This window comes from Engystomops pustulosus, chromosome 1, assembly GCF_040894005.1.
Source record: "Engystomops pustulosus chromosome 1, aEngPut4.maternal, whole genome shotgun sequence".
Lineage (NCBI taxonomy): Eukaryota > Metazoa > Chordata > Amphibia > Anura > Leptodactylidae > Engystomops > Engystomops pustulosus.
The window spans coordinates 141485242-141507926 of NC_092411.1; the positions used below are offsets into that span (position 1 = coordinate 141485242).

A 22685-nucleotide genomic window follows, 5' to 3' on the forward strand; every position below is an offset into this window, starting at 1 on the left:
TTTTCAGCATTCTGTTCTAGCATTCTGCCCCATACTGTTTTTCTTGAGATGACCCATTATCCCTCGTAGGGTTTCCATGTGTCCTTAGATGACAAGGGAAACACAAACCATCTCCTGATGCTTCCTTTAGGAGTTTTAAAGCTTGAATGAACAGTGAGACTGTCAAAGCTGCCAACAGAACCAAACCCTTTATGATGTCATGGTGCCAGTTTCCAAGGATCTCAGCTATGACATGCGCAGTGTTCCATTTCATGCATATTAGCTTCACTGTTCCTTTGCTTTAATGTAGGTAATAAAACACACTTCAGGAAGGAGGTCTTGCAACCAGATAGATGCTTCCCTGAGATGTAAACCTTAGATTCAAAAGACAAAGTGTGACTTTTAACTGGATCAATAAAGTCTGGCGTTTAGCAGTAGAATCAATTATCTTTGGCACTACGCATTGAGAAAATTTGGCTTGGGGAGGAGGATATCTAGATTGTAATTTTTCCCCTTGGCAATATTCTCCAGAAATATAATTATATGTAGTTCCAAATGGAATTGAGTTGGAGAAAAGGACACTCACCTTAATCTGCTGTTGATCTTTTCACATGCCATAAACATGTTGTGGCTTTTGTGCTTTTTAGTATTCTGTTCTGCTATAATCTTTAAATCTGCCCCATACTACCTCTCTTGAGATGACCCATTATCCCTCGTAGGGTTTCCATGTGCCCTTAGATGACAGGGGAAACACAAACCATCTCCTGATGCTTTCTTAAGGAGTTTTAAAGCTTGAATGAACAGTGAGACTGTCAAAGCTGCCAACAGAACCAAACCCTTTATGATGTCAAGGTGCCAGTTTCCAAGGATCTCAGCTATGACACACGCAGTGTTCCATTTCATGCATATTAGCTTCACAGTTTCTTTGCTTAGATGTACATAATAAAATGCACTTCAGGAAGGAGGTCTTGCAACCAGATAGATGCTTCCCCAAGATGTAAGCCTTACATTCCAATGACAAAATGTGACTTTAAACTGGATCAATAAAGCCTGGTGTTTAGCAGCAGAAGCAAGCATCTTTGGTACTAGGAATTAAGAAAATTTGGCTGGGGGAGGAGGATATCTAGATTGTAATTTGTCCTGTTGGCATTATTCTCCAGAAATATATTTATACGTAGTTCCAAAAAGGATTAATTTGGAGAAAGAGGACACTCACCTTAATCTGCTGATGATCTTGTCACATGCCATGGACATGTTGTGGCTTTTGCGCTTTTTAGCATTCTGTTCTAGCATTCTGCCCCATACAACCTTTCTTGAGATGACCCATTATCCCTCGTAAGGTTTCCATGCACCCTTAGATGACAGGGGTAACACAAACCATCTCTTGATGCGTCCTTAAGGCTTTTTAAAGCTTCAATGAACAGTGAGACTGTCAAAGCTGACAACAGAACTAAACCCTTTATGATCTGGAAATGTAGGAGAAGGAGACAGGGGCGCTTCTATGGTGTAATACCCTTTGTCAATAGTAGGATGATAAATAAAAATATAACCGCTCACCTGGCGGAGTTGTGCTGGCAGGCAAAACTCTGTGATGCACGTGTGGTATGATAACGGCGTTCCGGTGCTGCCACGCTCTCAAGATATGATCCTTTCTCCGGGGTGGCAGGGATCTATCTTGTAGGTAAGTCTCCAATGGATGTGTGTAGCAATGTTGAGCATTTGAATGGTGCTAGGACAACCCAATGTAGTATTTTTCAGGATCTTTTAATTTTATAAAATTAGCAAGAACCGAGCGCTTCTTCTGGTTCTTAGATATATATAGGAATGAGATACTATTTAAATGAACCGGTGTCATCTGATTGGTAAATGACAATATCCGGTAATTTGCATAGTTACATAAGCTTAATAGGAATGATACAGATAATAAAATAACATAAGACATCGCTTAGAATTAATAAACATATTTAGAGGTAAAAACTCATTAAAAACTCATAATATTATACATACAGTGCGTTATGGCAAACTCGGTCTTGTGGACACTGAAAAGCTGAGGAAAGCGGGATAAACTACAGGTACGGATCCCTGCATGGGACATGTAAAACTACAACTACGGAAGCCGGTATAGGACAAAAAGGCTGGCACGGTGCTGCACAGATCAGAATAAGTGGATGTAGGAGGAACTGTGGGTAGCAGCTGGGTGTGAGAAGGTAAGAGTGTATTAATACATGTTTTTAGAGGATCGTCTAGTTGGCTTCATTGAGGCCATTAGGGGCAAGGGTGTTTAGTGTATATATCCAGTATACCTCGCGCCTACACAGTAGTTGAAAGCGATTGGGGGCAGTGTCAGGTATATGATCTATTGGCATAATGGATAAGGGAAAATTAACCTGGGGGTGAAATATGCTGCAGTGCTTGGATACACCTTGTAGCAGATATTTCTTTTTTACATTTTCCCTGTGTTTGTTGAGGCGAGTACGTAAGGCTTGGACTGTCCGTCCAACATACTGAAGGTGACATATCTGGCATTCTATAATGTAAATAACATATTTAGTTTCACAAGACATGTTTAGGGGGATAGTGAATGTTTCCTTGGTGGACACATAAATGAAGAACCTATTTTTATAGATACACAGCAGAGGCACCTTTTTTTTTTTTAAGATGCATCCTTTTTTTGTTGTTTTATTGGAATTTAGTGGCTTTTTATGTTGTCTTATGATGCTGGGAGCCAACAGATTTTTAAAAGTGGCTGCTCTCCTATATGTGATTTTGGGATAGTTGGGTAAAAGGTCTTGTAGGTATGTATCGTTGGTGAGAATATGCCAATGTTTTTGGACGGCATCCCTGATCTCCTGAGATTTGTTGTTATATTTTGTGATAAAATTTATATTAGATAGCTGGTGTTCTTCAGATATGGTGTTGGCTTTGGTAGTAATACATTCACTCTGGCTGAGCGGTTTCGCCTTTGATATGCTTTTTTTAGGAGATGGTTGGGATACCCTTTTTCTTTAAAACGGTTTCGTATAATCTCGGCTTGTTCGTTGAAGGACTCCGTGTCGGTACAGTTCTTCCTAATCCTTTTGTATTGGGAATATGGGACATTATTTATCCATTTTTTGTGGTGTGAACTCGAATATTCTAAGTAACTATTCGAGTCTACTTTTTTGAAATGGGTTTTTGTTTTAAAAATTTCCTTATCGTGATAAATTTCAATATCCAAAAAGGTAATACTCAGGTTGTTTGTTTCTAGGTAATTGATACCCCAGTCGTTGTTATTTAGATATTCATGAAATCTATCGATTTCCACTCTCGGGCCGGTCCATAGGAGGAACAGATCGTCGATATAACGTCTCTAAAGGGAGATGTATTTGTAAAATGGGTTCATGCTATTTTGTATGTGTGTTTCTTTGAAGGCCCCCATGAACAGGATGGCAAAGGAGGGGGCTACACGGGTCCCCATTGCTGTCCCTAAGATCTGATGGTATATGTTAGTGTTATACGTGAAATAGTTGTTTTCAAGTACAATCTCTAGACATTGTCGCAGAAAATTGATCTTATCTTCAGATATATTGGTGTCTTTTTTGAGATATCTGATAGCGCATTCTATACCTTTGCTGTGACTAATGTTTGAGTATAAGTGTTATAAGCCAAGTGTTTTCTTTCCATTTCCTTTGTTCCAGTTCACTGATTAGTTGATCCGAATCTTTCAGATAACTTGCAAGTTTAATCATGTATCTCCTCCTTTATCTGCTCTGCGGATAACCAAATTCGGGTTCTTTTGTAAGGCTTTCAGGGCTTTTTCTTCTTCTTTGGTGAGATTTTTCTTTTTTATTTTATGTTTATTTATGGTTTGGTGTTTGTTCTTCCTGTTGCCGAGTCTCCCTTTTGTAGTATTTTGCTTGGAGAGATTATTGAATTCTTTTAGAACTAATTGGTAGAATGTTCTGATATTATGGCTTTGATCTTTGAGTGGGTAAAATTTAGATTTATTTTTTATTATACTTTGCTTTGTAGTATTTTGTGATGGATGGGTTTCTATATGTTCACCGATTCTTTTTTCTTTTTTTGCAAAATATCTTTTGAGGGTCGGTTTTCTAATGAATTGGTTTGAATCTAAAAATAATTCAAAATTGTCTGCTTCCAAGTTGGGACAGAAGGATAATCCCTTTTCTAGGTGGGATTTCTCCGCAGGTTTCAGGATATAGTCTGTCAGATTGAATATTTTGACCGTAGTAGTAGTGATAACTGGGTTTTCTGTTTTTTTTTTTTTGGGCTGGATCGATTGTTTGAAATTTCAGGGCTGAGCCCTCTTCATACAGAAATGGGCTCTGCTGCATAATGCATCACTAACACCCGCAGTCAGTGCTTGCACCGATCGTGGGTGTTAACCTCTTGTCTGCCACTGGCAAAGACTCCGGCGGCATTTAAAACATGGCTGCGCATAGGCACTGTCATCTTTATTGATATCGTGGCTCCCCCAAATGTAATCAGGGGATGGTGATCGGTTGCCATGACCGCCTCAGACCTGAGGCCGTATAGTTTTTGAAGATTCGGTACAATGAGCCAGTGGCTCGTTGTAATGAATCCGATGCAAAAACGCCATACACTGCAATACAGTTGTATTGCAGTATATGGTAGGTACGATCAGACCATCCACAGCTATAGTACTCTAGAGGGTCTAAGAAATAGTGGGAAAAAAGTTTAAAAAGGTAAAAAATTAATAAAACATTAAAAATTCAAATCCCCCCTCCTTTCCCTAGAACTGATATTAAAAACTGTCATTACAGGCATAAAAAATGTAATAAAAAAGAGATAAAATTGTCGCAAAGTCCTCAAATGAAAATGTCAGCTCATTTTGCAAAACAGACACATCACACATCTCTGTACACCAAAGTATAAAAAAGCTATTAGCGTCAGAAAATTTTTCATTTAATTTTTGAAAATGTATTAAAACGCAATAAAAGCTGTATAAATTTGGTATCACCGTGATCGCACCGAACCAAAGAATAAAGCATAGGTGTTATTTGGAGCGCAAAGTGAAAGTCGTAAAAAGGGAGCCCACAAGAACGTGCCGCACGTGATGTTTTCTTCAATTTTTCCACATTTACGCACAAATTAACCCCTCACACAGCTCTGTACACGAAAAAATGAAAAAGTTATGGATTTTTGAAGGTGAAGCAAGAAATGAGCGAAAAACCCTGCGTCCTTAAGGAGTTAAAATGTGTATTAATGTGTAATGTGTCCTGACATATTTATCACTGTCTTAGAACAGAACTTTGAGAGATACTAAAAAATTCATCACACTGGTTATTATCAACAGTTTTTAACAGCGCTGGTCCCTCTGTCTTTCAACCGTAGTGTAAGCTCATGGCTGAAGCAATGTTTCTCTAGACAAGTTGTATGGGTGTGTGCAGTGAGGGGAAGACTCATTACATGGGAGGGAGGAGGGGCTTTGTGACCCTGAACTAGGAAACACTAGCTGTACAGCCTGTGTGTGAGAGGTGACAGGAGACGCTAGGTTATCATGAGATTCCTCACCAGTCTGTGGAAGATTATCAGAACCCCTCTCCCGACTGTGAGTAACAAAAGGACTTAGACTACCCCAGCTGCACAGCCTCATGCGACACATGCTCACCACTCATATTCAGTTGCTCAATTTTAGGAATGTGTTTACAAGGCTCTTACAGTTACCACTTCTGACATATATGTGAGCACACAGTAATATTACACAGTATGGGTAGCTACCGTATGATACTCATCACTCAGAAACTTACATTTCTGTACTGGTCATAGTCATTCAGTGTATTAACACCTTCGGGTCTGAATCAGGTTTTGCTCAGGTTTCCATCTGTTTTTGAAGCCAAAAGGAGAAATATCTGTTCTTTACTTGTTTTATTTATACATTTTTTTTATGAACCCCTGAATTTGTCTTTAAAAACAGGATCTAAAAAATAAATATAACACTTTTTTTATGATTATACTTATGTATGATGTGTCTTTATTTCATCCATGTGCTGTCCACAAACTTACCAAAATTATGCATCTTGTTTTCCCAACATATCTGGAGTGGACACTTTAAAGAAGTTGTACCAAGTATTAGAGTGTGGTCACGCGCACTGCATGGATTCCATTTACCTAATAATACCCCCTGATGAAGCCTGTTTAACGGGTGGGTCACATATTCCCTTCCACTCACGAGACGCATCATATGATAGCGTTATCTTTGTGACTTTTTCATACAACACTGTATCGATCTCTTTTCATGCAGTCCTAACTTTGGATATTATTGCTATGAACACTGTTTCTAAATCATATCATTTTTATTACAGTTATGGACTAGGCAATTTCATTTATGTATGAAACTTTGTTTCATTTATGCATATAGGTATTTCTGTATTCCTGATTGCCCAAATGTCAAAAATTGCAGCTTTTTTACCATATTGCCACCCATAAGCATTTTAACACAAACTAATTAAAATGTATTGCAGTTTCATTTCATGGAATACACAATGGTGCCACTAGAAACATTTTTAAAAAGATGGCTTTTGGAAAGTGGTTATAAAGTGGGTAAAAATGGTAAAAAGGCAGGAGTTAAATAGGTTATCCAGGGAAACATTAATGCACACTATTAAAATAAACTTTGACAAGAAACTTTTGTGAGATGAGTCAATATTAATGAGGGCTGTGCTTCACTTGATGTCTAATTGCAAGGATCTGGCTTTTGACTTTGTGGTATCCCTAACTCATCCACTTGCAATCATGTTGCTAGACACTGATGGGTGGGAAACCGTGATCCAGGAAGGGCCAATGTGGAGTGAGACAGCCATGTGGTAAGCAATCCCTCCTACAACACAGAAGATTGGCAGAAGAGGGCTTCCTTAATGAGAAAACTGCACAAGTAACTGCACAAACACGGCACCTCTGTCCAAGGGAGAGTTTGGTTTTCCAAGTCTCCAGATAACCATTTTAAGTAACAGAAAACCATTTTGTAAATATGTCCAGTGAAAAATACTTTAAGGCCCCATTAACACAGCCATAATTGTGGCTGTGATCTGGCTGCACAAATTCCGTCCACAATTCTGGCCACGATAGAAGTCTATGGCACCCAGTCACAGTGCGGTGCTCAGCTCTCATTGGAGAGGGCATATGCTATGCCCGAGATCCGGTCATTTGAATGAGGCCGTACTTCCAGTAATCAGGACATTAGAGTATCTGTACAAGTTTATAAAAATGTATAAAATTAAAATGTGTTTTCTCAATGTATTTTAGACCTTTTCAGGAAATGTTTCAAATAAAATTTGGAGATTATCCAGAGCCATTTCAGAAAGAGGTTATTCAAATGGAACACAATATGAAGAACCTAGACCAATAAGTCGCTATCCTGTACCATACAAAAAAGATTTGCCATATGATATAGTGGAATTAATGGAAGAAGTAGAGAAAAAGGTAATTATCCATATAAGCATTGTATATTATCAACAAAAAATATTTACTGCAGATACGTTATTCTTTACCCTTCCTTTAGGGCATTTCATTTTTAATGTTTAAATTATTTGTTTAATAAAAAATGTATTGTTTAATATTTAATGGAGCCATTTATTTTATCATCTGCAAAAAAGCTATGGCCAGGAAAGTATCTACCTTGGACAGTATAATGATATAAAGCACTTCGCACTTTACACCTAAGTGTATATAAGGAAGACCGGGCTGGGACCCATCCACATCAGTCAATGGTGGCTTCTCACTATTCCAGTGGTGGAGTTAAAAGAATTGGTATTAGCATTGGCACTTTGCTATGGCTTTATTCTTTTAGACAGAAAACACCATCTTGACTTTGTTTTTGAAACCCAGAATTTCATTCAGCGTGCATAGACACCATGCGCTTGTATGCCGGCATATGATAGCAGTCATGATCCCCCCTCATGTCCCAATGGATACATCAAGAGGCGTAAGCCACAGGGCAAAACTATGCCAGGTTCTGCAAACGCTGGCCACCGCACCTCTGTACGCATCAAAGATAATGTATCAAGGGTACAAATTAAAGAAACCTGATGCTTGGGTTTCAAGAAAAATCTCCCACCATTGTGTTTTCAGACCTTTATGTCTCAATCATAACAGGTAAACATATTTTCTTAGTAACAACACTAATTCCCTATCCTCTCTATTCTGTGATTGTTAAGAAAATGTTATCATTGGAGATCCACAAATGATTCATGTGAATAATATGGGACTGATGTAGATTGCAGAGAGGAACTTATGTCGGTCCAATAAAAAAAGTAGAGAGCACTGGCAGGTCATGTGTAGCATTGCTTCATTCACATAAGGCCCTTGGGGAACACCTTTTGTAATCCCAAGGAAGCCCAGTGGTTAAATCCTAATTAATAAAACACTTGTTAGTTATTAGGAAACATTACGTAAAATATTCTAGATTATGGAAATGCATGGTGCAATTTATGCTGTATTTACACATCTGTTGTTTCTCCTTAGAGTGGCTTCTTACCAAATGTTTTCAAAGTAATGGCACACCGACCCAATGAGTTCAGAGCATTTTTTGCTTATTATGCCGTCATTATGGACAAGGAAAATGGTAAATACATTTCTGCTATGTGATTCAGTCCTTTTGCAATAATTGTAATCACATAGATCTTCGTTTACACAAAGCTATAAATTTAAAGGAGGTTGCCACAACATTTCAAGTTCTCAAAAATCAGCTTGTTATCCCCTATCCAAAGGATAATGTGGAAAGTTGGGAAACCCCTTTAATTTAATTTTAATTTTCGAAGCAGGTATTTACATATTCTGATTTATGGTATGACTGCTAAAGAGAACGTGTCATTTGGTTTGGGACTACTACATATGGTTTGGGTTTTATGCAGCAAGGGTTTAAACCCCCATACCAACTCATCACTGGGTTATGGAGATAATGGAAAAGAAAAGAGCTGAGGGGTCTTTTGAGGGGTCTATTGACACAATAGAACATCTGAAGCAGCACCACTTTAATTGTGTGATTACAATTACATCTAACGGTAAATCCCTTGTTTTTATAGATTTAAAAAAAAATAAAATATATATTTCCTTTTAGGAAACCTATCCAAAGCTGACAAAGAATTAATCATTGTTGCTACAAGTGCAAACAACAAGTGTCCTTATTGTGTAACTGCTCACGGTGCATTACACCGGATATATTCCAAAAAGAAAACATTGGCTGACCAGGTAAATTTCTGACCAGTGCTGAAAAACCAGTGCTGAAAAGTATATACGGTACTTTTTCCTTCCCAAATATGTGGATCATCAGTGAGGATTCCTATATGTGTCAAAAGTCCAGAGAAGAAGTCAACATTCCGACTTAAGTAGCTATGCTATGTTGATCTCCACACCTTAATTGACCTATAGAGATGATCTTTGATGCTTTCACTGCAGAGAATAATACAGACAAAAAATATTTTTGAAATATTTAACTTACATTTTCAGAGAAAAAAATGACAAAACTATCATGCATGGGGCATGCTAGCCAATTTGAGTGATAGATCATCTATGTAAGTAAAATATGGTATGGAGGAAAAAATGCATATACTTTTCAATTCTGCAAACTGTGAGTTAAATCTTTCCTGCCGCTCCTTCTACATTCTGCTTTCAGCTGACAGGCAGGGGTGGGGAACGTTTCAAAGGCCTATATCTACTGAACCCTGGCACCTAGAAACACAAATCTGGTGTCATATTCAACAAGAGAATTGTGGCCATGATCTGGCTGCACAAATTGTGTCCACAATAGCTCAACAGCACAATAGTCACAATAGCAGTCTATGGCTCCATGTACAAGTTGACTGAGCAGAGAGTGACATGCTTGTCTGCCTATGGAGAGAGGAGGGACAGACATGGCTGTCTGAATCCACCCTTAATCCCTTGGCGCATTAGGACGTACATGTACATTGGGAAATGAGGTCTGTTGCCACATCCCAATGTACATGTACCTCTCGGCAATTGCAAAGTAGCAAAGCCTGTGCGATCGCTACAGGAGCTTGGCTGTATGTGAAAGCACGGCTCCCACAGTAACAGCTGGGATCGCGATACTTGCAATCCCGGCTGTTTAACGCCATTGGCACTGCGGTCATGGTGAGCAGTGCTGGGTACTTGCAAGGCATGGAGGTGCCACCCGCTTCCATGGCAACCCTGGGGCAATACATTAGTATTGCAGTTTATTACATCAAATGATCACTTGTTCATGTCCCACACTGGGACAAAGTAAAAAAAAATGTAAATTAAAAAAATAAAATAAATGAGTAAAGGTCCCCTAATGCCCCATCAAAGATAAAAATCTAATTTTAAAATAAAATGTGAATATCATCACAAAACACTACATCCGTAACTACTTGTTTTACTGAACCCATATGGTGAATGCCATAAAAAAAAATTCTAAAAGCCTGTAAAAATTATGATATTTTCACATCCAACCTCATAGAAAAATAAAAATGTTATGCCTTTTAGAACATGGCGATGCAAAAACAAGCATATTTTATAGCCTGTAAAATGTGACAAGGCAACTCTGCTTCCAATGGCACTGTAACTCTGCAATTCAGCTGTTTACCAACACATATGGGGTAATGGCATGCTCGAGAGTACATTATTTGGGTTTCAAACTTTGTGAAGCTTTTTGTCATTTAATCTGTTGTGAAATTTTTTTAATTTTTGGGCCCAAATTAATGTATTGTCCAAAAAAACCTCCACCTCCTTAAACTTCTTCTTAACCCCTTCCCGATGCGCGCCGTACTAGTACGGCGCGCGCCGGGTCCCGGTGCATGGAGAGGGCTCGCGGGCCGAGCCCTCTCCATAGCCGGTAAGTCTTTGCTGCATATTGCAGCAAAGGCTTACCGGTAACACCCACGATCGGTGCTTGCCGGCGGCTTCAAAGAGATGGCGCCGCCATCTTGTCGTGGATCGCTGCTCCCCGATGACGTCACGGGGAGCGGCGATCCGTCGCCGTGGTAACCTCGGGTGTTCCGAATACCCGAGGCTACTTCGTTTTAACCCATGCATTACAATGTGCTAATTGCACATTGTAATGCATGGGGAGTAAAATCCACATAAACTGCCATACTGTAGTATGGCAGGATATGATAGGATCGATCAGACTACCTAGGGTTAGAGTACCCTAGGGAGTCTGAAAAATAGTAAAAGTAAAAATAAAAAAAAGTTTAAAAAAAAAAATTATAATAAAAAAACATAAAAATTCAAATCACTCCCTTTCCCTAGAACTGATATAAAAATAAATAAACAGTAAAAATCATAAACACATTAGGTATCGCCGCGTCCGAAAATGCCCGATCTATCAAAATATGATAATGTTTTTTCACTACATTTAACCCCATAACGGAAAATAGCGTCCAAAGTCGAAAATGGCATTTTTTTGCCATTTTGAAAAATATAAAAAAATTTATAAAAAGTGATCAAAAGGTCGCACAGTCCCAAAAATTATAGTAATGAAAACGCCATCAAAATTCGCAAAAAATGACACTATCCACAGCTCCGTACACCAAAGTATGAAAAAGTTATTGGCCCCAGAAGATGGCAAAATAAAAAAATATATATTTTGTACAGGAGGTTTTAATTTTTTTAAATGTATGAAAACATTATAAAACCTATACAAATTTGGTATCCACATGATCGTACCGACCCAAAGAATAAAGTAGACATGTCATTTGGGACGCAGAGTGAAAGCTGTAAAATCCAAGCCCACAAGAAAACGTCACAAATGTGGTTTTTCACCATTTTCACTGCATTTGGAATTTTTTTCCCGCTTCCTAGTACACGCCATAGAATATTAAATACCGTCACTGTGAAGTGCAATTTGTTATGCAGAAAATAAGCCATAACACAGCTCTTTATGTGGAAAAATAAAAAAGTTATAGATTTTTGAAGTTGGTGAGTGAAAAATGGAAGTGAAAAAAACTAAAAAAGGCCAAGTCGTTAAGGAGTTAAAGTTGGTTTCTTATATATTAAGGGATGTAGTTTCTATAATGGGGTATTTTATGTGGCTTTACTATTATAAGGCTTCTCAAAGTAAGTTGAAAAGTAAGCAGGTGCCTATAAATATAGGTTTTGGAAATTTTCATAAAAATTGTTTCAAATTGCACCCACAATTCTAAGCCCCATAAAAAATTAGAGGATGCATAAAAAGACAAGTCAAAAATTGTATTTATAATGTTATTTGTGTGCAATGAATATCTACTTGAAAAGTAAAGATTTTACAACTTTGAAAATTTTTCTAAATTTTTGACCAATTTTTATTTGTAATTTAATTAAATGCAAAATACAATGTGTGACGAGAAAACCCCCCAAAATTACTTGGATATGTTAAAACAGTGACACAGGGCAGTTTTTTAAAAAACGGGCTTGGTCTGGAAGCCCTAAAGTGGCTTGGTTCTTTAGGGGTTAAAATTACAGTCAGAATTCTAGGTAGTAAAAACCTGTATATAAAAATCTGATTTTTTTTACTACAACTATAAGAGTGTATATCTCTTATAGTATATTCTTTGAAGAATCCTTACACTATTGGACCATTAAATGGGAGATTCTCCTGTTTTATAAGACACCAGAATTGTGTTTCTTGGTGCCAGGTTCAGGAGATATATCTGTTTGAAGTTGGACATTGTCAAAACATTATAATTTATAAACGTTCTTTGTGCAAATAGGGCATTTATAGCCGTTTGGCAGTTGTGAAGGGGTTAAATAGTGTCTAAAGATGCAACCTATACAGTATGAGCCACTTTGAAAAACTAGAAAATCTTAAGACAACATTGTTTGAAGATGGATGTTACAAGTTGTAGCATTTGTATTCAAATGTGATCACCGTGAAAATGTTCTTTTTGTGGACAGTTAGATTTTGGGTTCTTGATCTGGTTAATTTGAGGGCATAAAAGAAGTTTAGGTTTTACAGTTTGTATACAATACCTGTTGTATTTAAGCTGGTCATATAATACTGTGTTTCTGTAGGTCACCATCAATCCTGAGCTAGCCGATCTCAGTCCTAGAGATCGGGCCATGCTGGAGTTTGCCTTGGCAGTTGCCAAGCCAGAAAATATCACTGAAGAGCATTTTAGCCAACTGGAGAAGCATGGTTTTGACCGTGAAGATGCTTGGGATATCGCTATGGTCACTGCTTTTTTTGCTATGGCTAACCGTATTGCTCACTTAACTGATATGCGACCAAATGAAGAGTTCTATACACTAGGTAGACTGCCTAAGGAAAAATCTAAGGAATCAAAATAGGAGTTATGTTACAAAATTCTTCAATGTACGAGGACAAGCAACCTTTGTATAAATTCTAAAGTTTCTCATATCTCTAAAAAGGACACAGAAAATGGATTCAGATTTGCAATTTATTTTACTGTAAAGCTAATTTACTAAATCATAAATGTCTCTTAATATGTGTCATTTGATTTGGCAAATATGTAACGTACACACTTTTTAGATTCTTTTTTTTTTCTCATACCGGGTTACAACATTACAAATTATTACATATCATAATTAAAATGGTAAAAGGTCAATACATTTTTTTTCAGCCATGGGAATGTAGTGTCCTATAAATGGCTCAACATTGTCCATATAAATATGCATCATACATGACTGGAGTTGGGATCAAGAGGCAAGCCTTCTCCCTATGACATTTATATACCCTTTATAGAAATGAGACACATGTAAAGATGAACTGTTACTACTTCTGACTTTGCTTGTATTGTTTGTAAAATAAAACCTATTCTCAGATCTTTATGCTGCAATACTGTATTCCTTCTAGAAGTTTATAATATATGGGTTATCTCCACTGTTGGCACAATGTCACAATTGTACTAAAAGGAATAACAGAGGAACAGCACAGCAACAAAACAACACAGTTCTATGAGAAGATGTTCCAAAATTGTAATTTACTGCGGTGGGTTGAAATACTTTTCAGTGAGGATACAATATTCAGTGAGGATTATCAGTGTTTAGCCATTAATACAAAATGTCCAAACACCTTCTACCACCAGAGGACAAGAGACAGACAGCAGTAGCGCTAGGAAAAATGAAGCACAAGTCTGAAAATGCTCAAAGTCCACAAAATTAAAAGTCTTATTCCCTGCTTCAAACATTTTTCTGTCGATCCATAAATAACTTCAGCAATAAACAGTACCTTTGAATCCAAAGAATGAATCGAAAGAAGAGATATATTCTATGCAGAAGATCTTTTTTCTCCTTGTTTCAAGCAGCGCTCAGCAGTCCGCTGTGTTCCTTAATGTGTTCTGTCCTTGTGGTTTGATAATGCGGCCACAAGCAGGGAATAAGTGTTTAGCCATTGACACTGGTTTCAGATCTGTTTTGAACTATGGCAAGATAGAACAAGTTTTTTTTTCTCTCAGTATGTTGGGGGGGGGGACGAAACAATGAAAGATCATTTTAAAAAGTTTTCAACACCAATTTCATATCATTTTCCATGTTGGAAGCAGCATAACGCAGCTTCCATGAAATATACCCATAGAAGAACTTGCCACTTTAAAAGGTATTTTCCAACTCCACCCCAAGTAGTAAGTGAATTACTAAAGCTTGGCACAGTGATATGCAGCCATGTCAGTATTTTTCACATTAAGGCCCGTTCCACACTTGCGAGTGTGATGCGATGAACTCGCATCACACTCGCAACGCAAGCTGCCGGGAACGCACGGCCCGAACGCTGCACATCGGGAGTGAACTGACATGCTGAGTTCACTCCCGCGGTGCAGCGTTCGGGTCGTGCGTTTCCAGCAGCTTGCGTTGCGAGTGTGATGCGAGTTCATCGCATCACACTCGCAAGTGTGGAACGGGCCTAAGGATGTGTAATGGGAAAAGATGCTACATCCATAGATATTTAAAAATAAAACCCCAAAGAAAATTTTTCTATATAAGTAGTTATAAGTAGTTAATAAACTTCCAGAAATACTTTGTGTGTGGTGTTTCTATTACATTTGTAATCTTCTTCTGTAATTGAAGGTAATTAAGTTTTTTAGTAACTTGTACCAGGGTGTGTGTTACTCCAATTGTCTAAAGTGCCTTAATTGAAAACAGTTCTGTATGATTCTGTTTACTGCTTCTATATCTTCCTGTCTGACCCCAGCTTGTACCAGAAGTCTTTCTGATTGCTACCTGGCCCAGGTCTCACTGTCAGTTTTCACCCTGTACAAGGATCCTTACTTGTGATGAGAAAACACAGGGCTCATAAGAGTGGTCCGAGTGTAGATGACACTGGGCAGGTTTTCCAGTGGGCACCTCGCTGTTACTCCAGCTGTAGAAGGGTTTATCCTTTGTCATTGTCAGAGATAAAAGATTTGCAGAATACATAAAAGAGAACCTGGAGAAAGAGTTTATCATTAAGTCTAGTTTTCCTGTTGGAGTTGGGTTGTTATTTTTCCAGAATTACTTTTCACAACTGTATTGACTATTGTGATTTAAATAAAAATAACCATAATTTTGCATCTTTGCAAAACTGGGCAGACTGATTAAAGTGGCTCTCCAGGGAAAAACTATTGATGGCCTACACCAGTGATGGCGAACCTTTTAGAGACCGAGTGCCCAAACAACAACCAAAATCCACTTATTTACCGTGAAATGCCAACATGGCATTTTAAGCAGTAACCTGTTCTTCCAAATCTTTTAATTGTATTGGCCGCCTGAGGCCACCAATACAGTTGAAAGATGGAGGGCAAATTCAGACCATCGTTGTAGCTTCTCTCCAGGGTCTCTCTGTACAGGAAAAATGGTTGGTCCAACAGGATGACCTCCATAGATCTTCGGTCAAAACCTTTTAATTCTTCCCGCAGTTCCAAACAGTCAATGAAGTGTCACTTTAAAATGGCGCTGAGAACAGTTGCCTGGGACTGCAGGAAGATTCGGTGGATTTGGTCTTGTTTGGTGCACTCTGTCCTGGGGAGATTGCCTTAGCGCCCACAGAAAGGGCTCTGAATGCCACCTCTGGCACCAGTGCCATAGGTTCGCCACCACTGGCCTACACTATAGGTTTCCCTGTGATGATAGCTTCATAGACAGTAAGCTCTTGCGGGCAGGGCCCTCACTCCTATTGTTCCATATAACAGTTTGTACTCTGTAATGTAATATTATATTTGAATATGTACCCTATGATTTCTCAATTGCTGCAGAATTTGATGGCGCTATATAAATAAAGATTATTATAGCTTGCATAGAATTTTCCTGGCCAAGCCATTTAATATATTGCCAAGGAAAAATTGCAATTTTTTATTTATGTACGCCTTAAACACTGCAGTTTCACAGAATAAAGGGAAATAAACAGAATTACAGATTGGAAACAACAGGATATAAGTGTATTATTAATCTTTAGACTTAACCTTTATTCTTATTACTAAAATTTGAAAAGGCAAAATCCATGTGCAAATGTCATGGTGCCTATAAGCACCTATATGTACAGAGTGTGGCCTTGTCGTATAAAATGCATACAGGGTGCCGCCATATAGTACAATATAGAAGCCCTGATAAATATCACAAATACAGCATATACATACAACATATATACACATATACAAACAGTATATACACACACTGCACATACACATATATATATATATATATATACACACATATATATATATATATATACACACACACACACACACACACACATATACACACATATACATATATATATATATACACACACACACACACATATATACACACATATACATACACACACACACACATATACACACAAATACATATATACATATATATATATATACATTTACCCTTTTGGTCCTGGCAGGTTCGGCCTTGTCCTCTGGTGGCGGAGGGGGTTGCTGGGAGTGGAGGTTTGCAGGGAGTGGGGGACGGCCGGGAGCACAGTGCTGGATGGAGGGCTGGAGCGTGGTGCCGGCGGGAGCTCAGAGTACGGAGGCGGATGGAGCTCGGACGGGAGTGCCCGCTATCCGTGACATGGATCGCGGAGGCACCCGTGACAGTACCCCCCTCACCTTAGTGGTCTCCCTCTTCTTTGGTCTTCTCCCAAAGCACCTCTGGAGGAAAGTAGGTACGCATACGTCTTGCCGGAGGATAGCTGTGGAGGAACTGGCACCTTACCAGCATAGTCCAAAGAGGTGAGGACGGGTGGCAGTGAAGAAGTGCAGCTCAGGTGGCATTCTGATCCCCAACTCAGGATCTCACCAGTTTTCCAGTTGAGGACCGGAGCATGGAGTTACAGCTATGGAAGACCCAGGAGAAGCAATGAAGTGGAGCATAGCAGGACATAAAAGAAGAGTCTCTCTATGATGAGCTCCAACCTGGAGAAGAACTGGCTTAACACGGTACTCGACCGGATCTGGCAAGATCTGTCTATCGTTGGAAGATATGGATAAAGGATTCTTGAGAGGAACCACCGGAATGTGATGCTGGGAGACCAGAGCGGCATCCACAAAATTCCCCGCAGAACCAGAGTCCAGGAATGCCGAGACGTGCAGTGGAGCCCTGTTACCAAAACTGAGGAGTACGGGAACTGTTATGCATGGAAACACCGTATTCACACCTAGGGATGTTTGTTCTAGCATCCCAAGGTGCGGGCTCCTCGAACAGGACCATTAGTTTGGTGTGCAGCGAGCACTGGGAAACAAAGCTCCGGCACAATTTGGGGTTGCCATCAAATTTGTCAGGCATAGAGTCTAGGTTTGGCTGCCGGGGAACATGCAAGGGTGGCTGGAGCAGCAGCAGGAGTAGTCGCAGGAGCCTGCTGCTGAGCGTCAATCATCCATTTAAGAGTGGCAGCAACTTTGCCTAGAAGTTCTTGAGAAGCGTTCTGCTCAGACTGCCGTTCGACCAAACCGGAAAGATCAGCCATTAACCGACGTAGCTCCTTGGCAGGGTCCATGGACGGATCTTACTGTCACACTCAGGAGTATGGAATGTCTCTTTGAGAAGAGTCTGTGGGCCCTCTGGACCACCGCGGGGGTTGGTATGATACCCGCGGTGGCAGCCAAGGTAACAAATGCAGGAAACAGTTTGAGCCTGGGATGACAGCAAGAACACGGAGGAACACTGGTGACGCTGGTACGGACTGAAGACACTGCTGGGCTGGAACCCTGGAAGGCACAGTAGGAGCACATGATGGCAGGAGTACAGGAAAACGGGAACGGACCTCAGGAATAGACCTCAAGAACGGACCATGGGTTACACAGGAACAGACCACGGATTGCACAGGAACGGACCACGGGTTACACAGGAACGGACCACGGGTTACACAGGAACGGACCACGGGTTACACAGGAACGGACCACGGGTTACACAGAAACGGACCACAGGATACACGGGAACATGCTTGAGATAAACAGGAGGCTTTCATTTCAGGGGGAATAGCTTGAAGATCCAGTGGGGAATGCTGGTAGCCGCTGGATTATATAGCAGAGACGGAAATGCCAGCGCCAATCAGGAGGACGCTGGCCCTTTAAATCCTGAAGAGCTGGTGCGCACGTCCCCCAGAGACCGGGCTCGTGGACAGGCGAGTCCGGGTCCAAGGTAGCCATGCCGCCATGGATAGGGGCGCAAGTGTGCCCGCAATCTGTGACAGGCACCCATGAAAGTGGGATACTGTAGAGGGCATCTTTTATGCGGTGTCAAAGAAAGAGAATCCTTTGATTTCATGCATTACAAGCCAAACATACCTTGAGAATGCTGTAGCTACACTGATGCCATCCAGAGGAAGATAGAGCAGAATTGTTGCGGTTAAGGCGCAAAGGTAAGTATCTGCTGTTTGTTTTATTAAATTATCAACGAAAGCAGGGCAATGTGAGGGACCAAAAGCCACATGTATGAAAGGCCAACAAAAAGAGGATATCATAAGTGAAGAGGGATACAGGACGGAGGGGGTATCATAAGATAAGTAGAAATTTTAATGATCCCAGAGGCTAAAATAAAGGGGGACATTATATGTGAGGGTTCTATAGGAAGGAGAGACATATGTAGTGGTGGCAAAGGACGGGGGCGTTATATAGGATGGGGAATATTGTACAGTATAGCAAGGGTGGGCCACAGTTAAAGGGGTAGTAGGGGAGTATACTATATGATGCCTATTAACCCTTTCAGGACCTGGCCCTTTTTTGTTTTTTCATTTTCATTTTTTACTCCCCATGATCAAAAATCCATAACTTTTTTATTTTTCCATGTACAGAGCTGTGTGACGGCTTATTTTCTGCGTAACAAATTGCACTTCATAGAGATGGTATTGAATATTCCATGCCGTGTACTAGGAAGCGGGAAAAAAATTCCAAATGCAGTGAAATTGGTAAAAAAACGCATTTGTGCCGCCTTCTTGTGGGCTTGGATCTTACGGATTTCACTGTGCGTCCCAAATGACATGTCTACTTTATTCTTTGGGTCGGTACGATTACGGGGATACCAAATTTGTATAGGTTTTATAATGTTTTCATACATTTAAAAAAATTAAAACCTCCTGTACAAAAAATTTTTTTGGGATTTTGCCATCTTCTGGCACTAATAACTTTTTTATACTTTGGTGTACTGAGCTGTGGGTGGTGTCGTTTTTTGCGGATTTTGATGACGTTTACAATGTTATCAATTTTAGGACTGTACGACCTTGTGATCACTTTTTATAGAATTTTTTAATTTTTTTAAATGACAAAAAAAGTGCCATTTTCGAATTTGGGCGCGATTTTCCGTTACGGGATTAAACGCCGTGAAAAACCATTATCATATTTTGATAGATCGGGCATTTTCGGACGCGGCGATACCTAATGTGTTTATGATTTTTACTGTTTATTTATATTTATATCAGTTCTAGGGAAAGGGGGGTGATTTGAGTTTTTAGGGTTTTTTATTATAATTTTTTTTTTTAACTTTTTTTTATTTTTATTTTTAGCACTTTTCAGACTCCCTAGGGTACTTTAACCCTAGGGGGTCTGCACGATCCTATCATATACTGCCATACTACAGTATGGCAGTATATGGGGATTTTACTCCTCATACATTACAATGTGCTGATAGCACATTGTAATGCATGGGTTAACCAGAAGTAGCCTCGGGTCTTCGCGAGACCCGAGGTTACCATGGCGACGGATCGCCGCTCCCCGATGACGTCACGGGGAGTGGCGATCCTCGAAAAGATGGCGGCGCCCACGCGCCGCCATGCTTTTGAAGCCGCCGGCAGCATTGCCGGCGGCGATCGAGGTGAAAACACCCGCGATCGGTGCTAGCACCGATTGCGGGTGTTACCGGTAAGCCTTTGCTGCAATATGCAGCAAAGACTTACCGGCTATGGAGAGGGCTCAGCGCGTGAGCCCTCTCCATGCACCCGCGGCCGACCCGTGACGTGCTATTACGTCACGGGTCGTGAAAGGGTTAAGGATAGTGTGGGAATAATAGGTGTGGGGCAAAGGGCGTGGCTCAGAGCATATCTTTTGACTAAATATTCATGACAGGTTCCTTTTAAAGGAAACCTACCATCTTGGATCTACCTATTAAGGTAGATACGGTGGCAGGTTCCTCTAATAAATGCAACTGGATCAATTTTTAGGGCTAATCCTTCAGTGTAAATCTTTTATTGCCCTAATATGCAAATTAGTGAAAGAGGCTACTGGGACGTGGAGCAGCCGGAGCTGAAGCTCCACGGCGTGGCTACTCCACACCCAGTAACCTCTTTCGATCTTCCTACCCAGAGATCTTCAGCGCGATCTTCCTGGTAGCTGCCCACATTCCTCCACACCCAGGGCCGGCTATGAGTAGGCAATTGCCCAGGGAGAATCTATTCTTTCAAATGAATCTTGAATTTTGTTTCTAGGTGCCATGGATCCAAAGATATTCAGGTTTAAAGTGAGAATATCAGGTGACATTTGTATATATCTCCCAACGGCAGTTTAACAGTTAATATCTCCATTTTAGAAACACAGATTTAGATTCATATAAAAGAGGAGACTCTCTTCTTTCATAAGAAAAAAGAAGTAAGGTTCTATGTGTCACAGAGCCAGAGATACAGCCCCCTGAAGAGTACCCGCCCCCTCCAGATTCTTAGACATCAGTCTACAGAGAGAATTTGCTGCACACAGGAGCTGCTGCTCCTCACAGATAATGAAAATATTCACTTTATATGTTACTACATTTTGAGAAGGGATAATATCAACTAATATTCATGTTTTTAACCCTTCTCTACACAGAACGATCTAAGAACACACTTTCTCTCTTATTGCCTTTCATTTCGTGATAGTTTTTTGTTTTTTTTTTTGCAAAAATTGACTAATACGATGACCATTTGATCCTCTTCGCCTAATGTTGCTACATATTAACACCGCGACCCAGAACATGTCCATAAAGTTATATGTAACACCAAAAACACACACATGTTCTGGAATAAAGTTCACACCATCCTCCATTATTTACACCTATGTTATGACGTTCTCACTCAAATTCTTATGAAGCGCGGAGGGTTCTGTTATTGTGAGGCTAATACAATGGCGCACATCTAAACGGGACTTTTATTATCTCATTAGCTATGGATATATAGTTATTTATTTGGGTTACCATTGTGTAAGGGAACATACAATGATAGATCCCCTGTGGATTTAACGTTTCCTTTGCTGTATATTTTGGTGAATATACACATGTGGGGTCTGTATGATCTCCTCACATTTTGCTGTTTTAGGAAAGTATATTTTCTTTATATAAGTATCTGGATTTGTACATATTTTAGAGGAAATTTTGAATGTTGATTGCCAAATGCATCGCCTGGTTGTCTGCTTTCAAAATTATATAGGTTTTATTTAGGGGCCTTTACTTTTTATTCTGTTTTATTTCTATATTTTACAGGTTGTGACTGTTTTAAAATTTCTAGCTGAAAAGCAAATATCTAGTTATTACAGTTTTAGTGATATTATGTGGATTTATTTATGTGAACATATCAAAATGGGACATTTGTGAACTCTTCACATGTCCATCTATTAAATTTAGGAGATGTGATGGTAAATATTTTCTGTTTGGAGCATATTTTTTGCCATCAAAGTTCAAATTTTAAGTATTTTTTTATAAAATGTTTCAGTTTGAATCAAAATTGCATGAAGGCGCCTATGCCTATAAACTCTTTAATGCAATTTTGAAAATGGGGCAAGTGTCTGCTTTCAGAAAATATATGGTTTGCTCTGGTTTACTTTAATTCTTTTTGCTGTAATTTTGATTTTATTTTTAAACGTCAAAATTGTAAAAATTGCTCTGGTCAATAACTTGACAAAATATCCAGAAATGCCGGGCGGTGAAAGGGTTAACATCCCTTAGTTGAATTCCTGGGTGAAGAAGCTTATCATCTATCTCCTGTCTATATATCTATGTCTAGTTATCTATCTCCTATAACCTGACCAATTATATATCTTGGTTTTTCTCTATGTATTTTTCAATCTATTTCTCTTCTACTGTATCTCTCATATCCATCTACTGTAAATATAGTCTACTTTATATTCTGCATCTAGAAATCTCTCTTTCATCATTATAATAATTATATTAATACCGTAGCGCTGTACAGAGCTTGCTAGATCAGTCGCTGTCCCCATGGGGCTCACAATCTTATCAACCTACCAGCAAGTTTTTGGAGTGTGGGAGGAAACCGGAGGACCTGGAGGAAACTCACGCAAACACAGAAAGAACATACAAACTATTTGCAGATATTGACCAGTGCTGCAAGG

General features: G+C 39.5%; 1 protein-coding gene across 3 annotated transcripts in view; it reads left to right on the forward strand.

Moving 5' to 3' along the window:
- LOC140134299 (uncharacterized) overlaps nt 1–13743 on the forward strand; it is a 60884-nt gene extending 47141 nt beyond the window's left edge. For 2 of the 3 annotated variants that reach the window (XM_072154899.1, XM_072154906.1), the window contains exons 2-5: nt 7246–7422; nt 8464–8563; nt 9059–9189; nt 12967–13743. In XM_072154899.1, the coding sequence (XP_072011000.1) occupies nt 7246–7422; nt 8464–8563; nt 9059–9189; nt 12967–13242 (684 nt within the window). In that variant the 3' untranslated portion in view covers nt 13243–13743. Of the gene's footprint in view, nt 1–5415; nt 5552–7245; nt 7423–8463; nt 8564–9058; nt 9190–12966 lie in introns of those variants that run through there. The other variant, XM_072154891.1, reaches the window with a different exon arrangement.
- Nucleotides 13744–22685: the final 8942 nt, after the last annotated feature.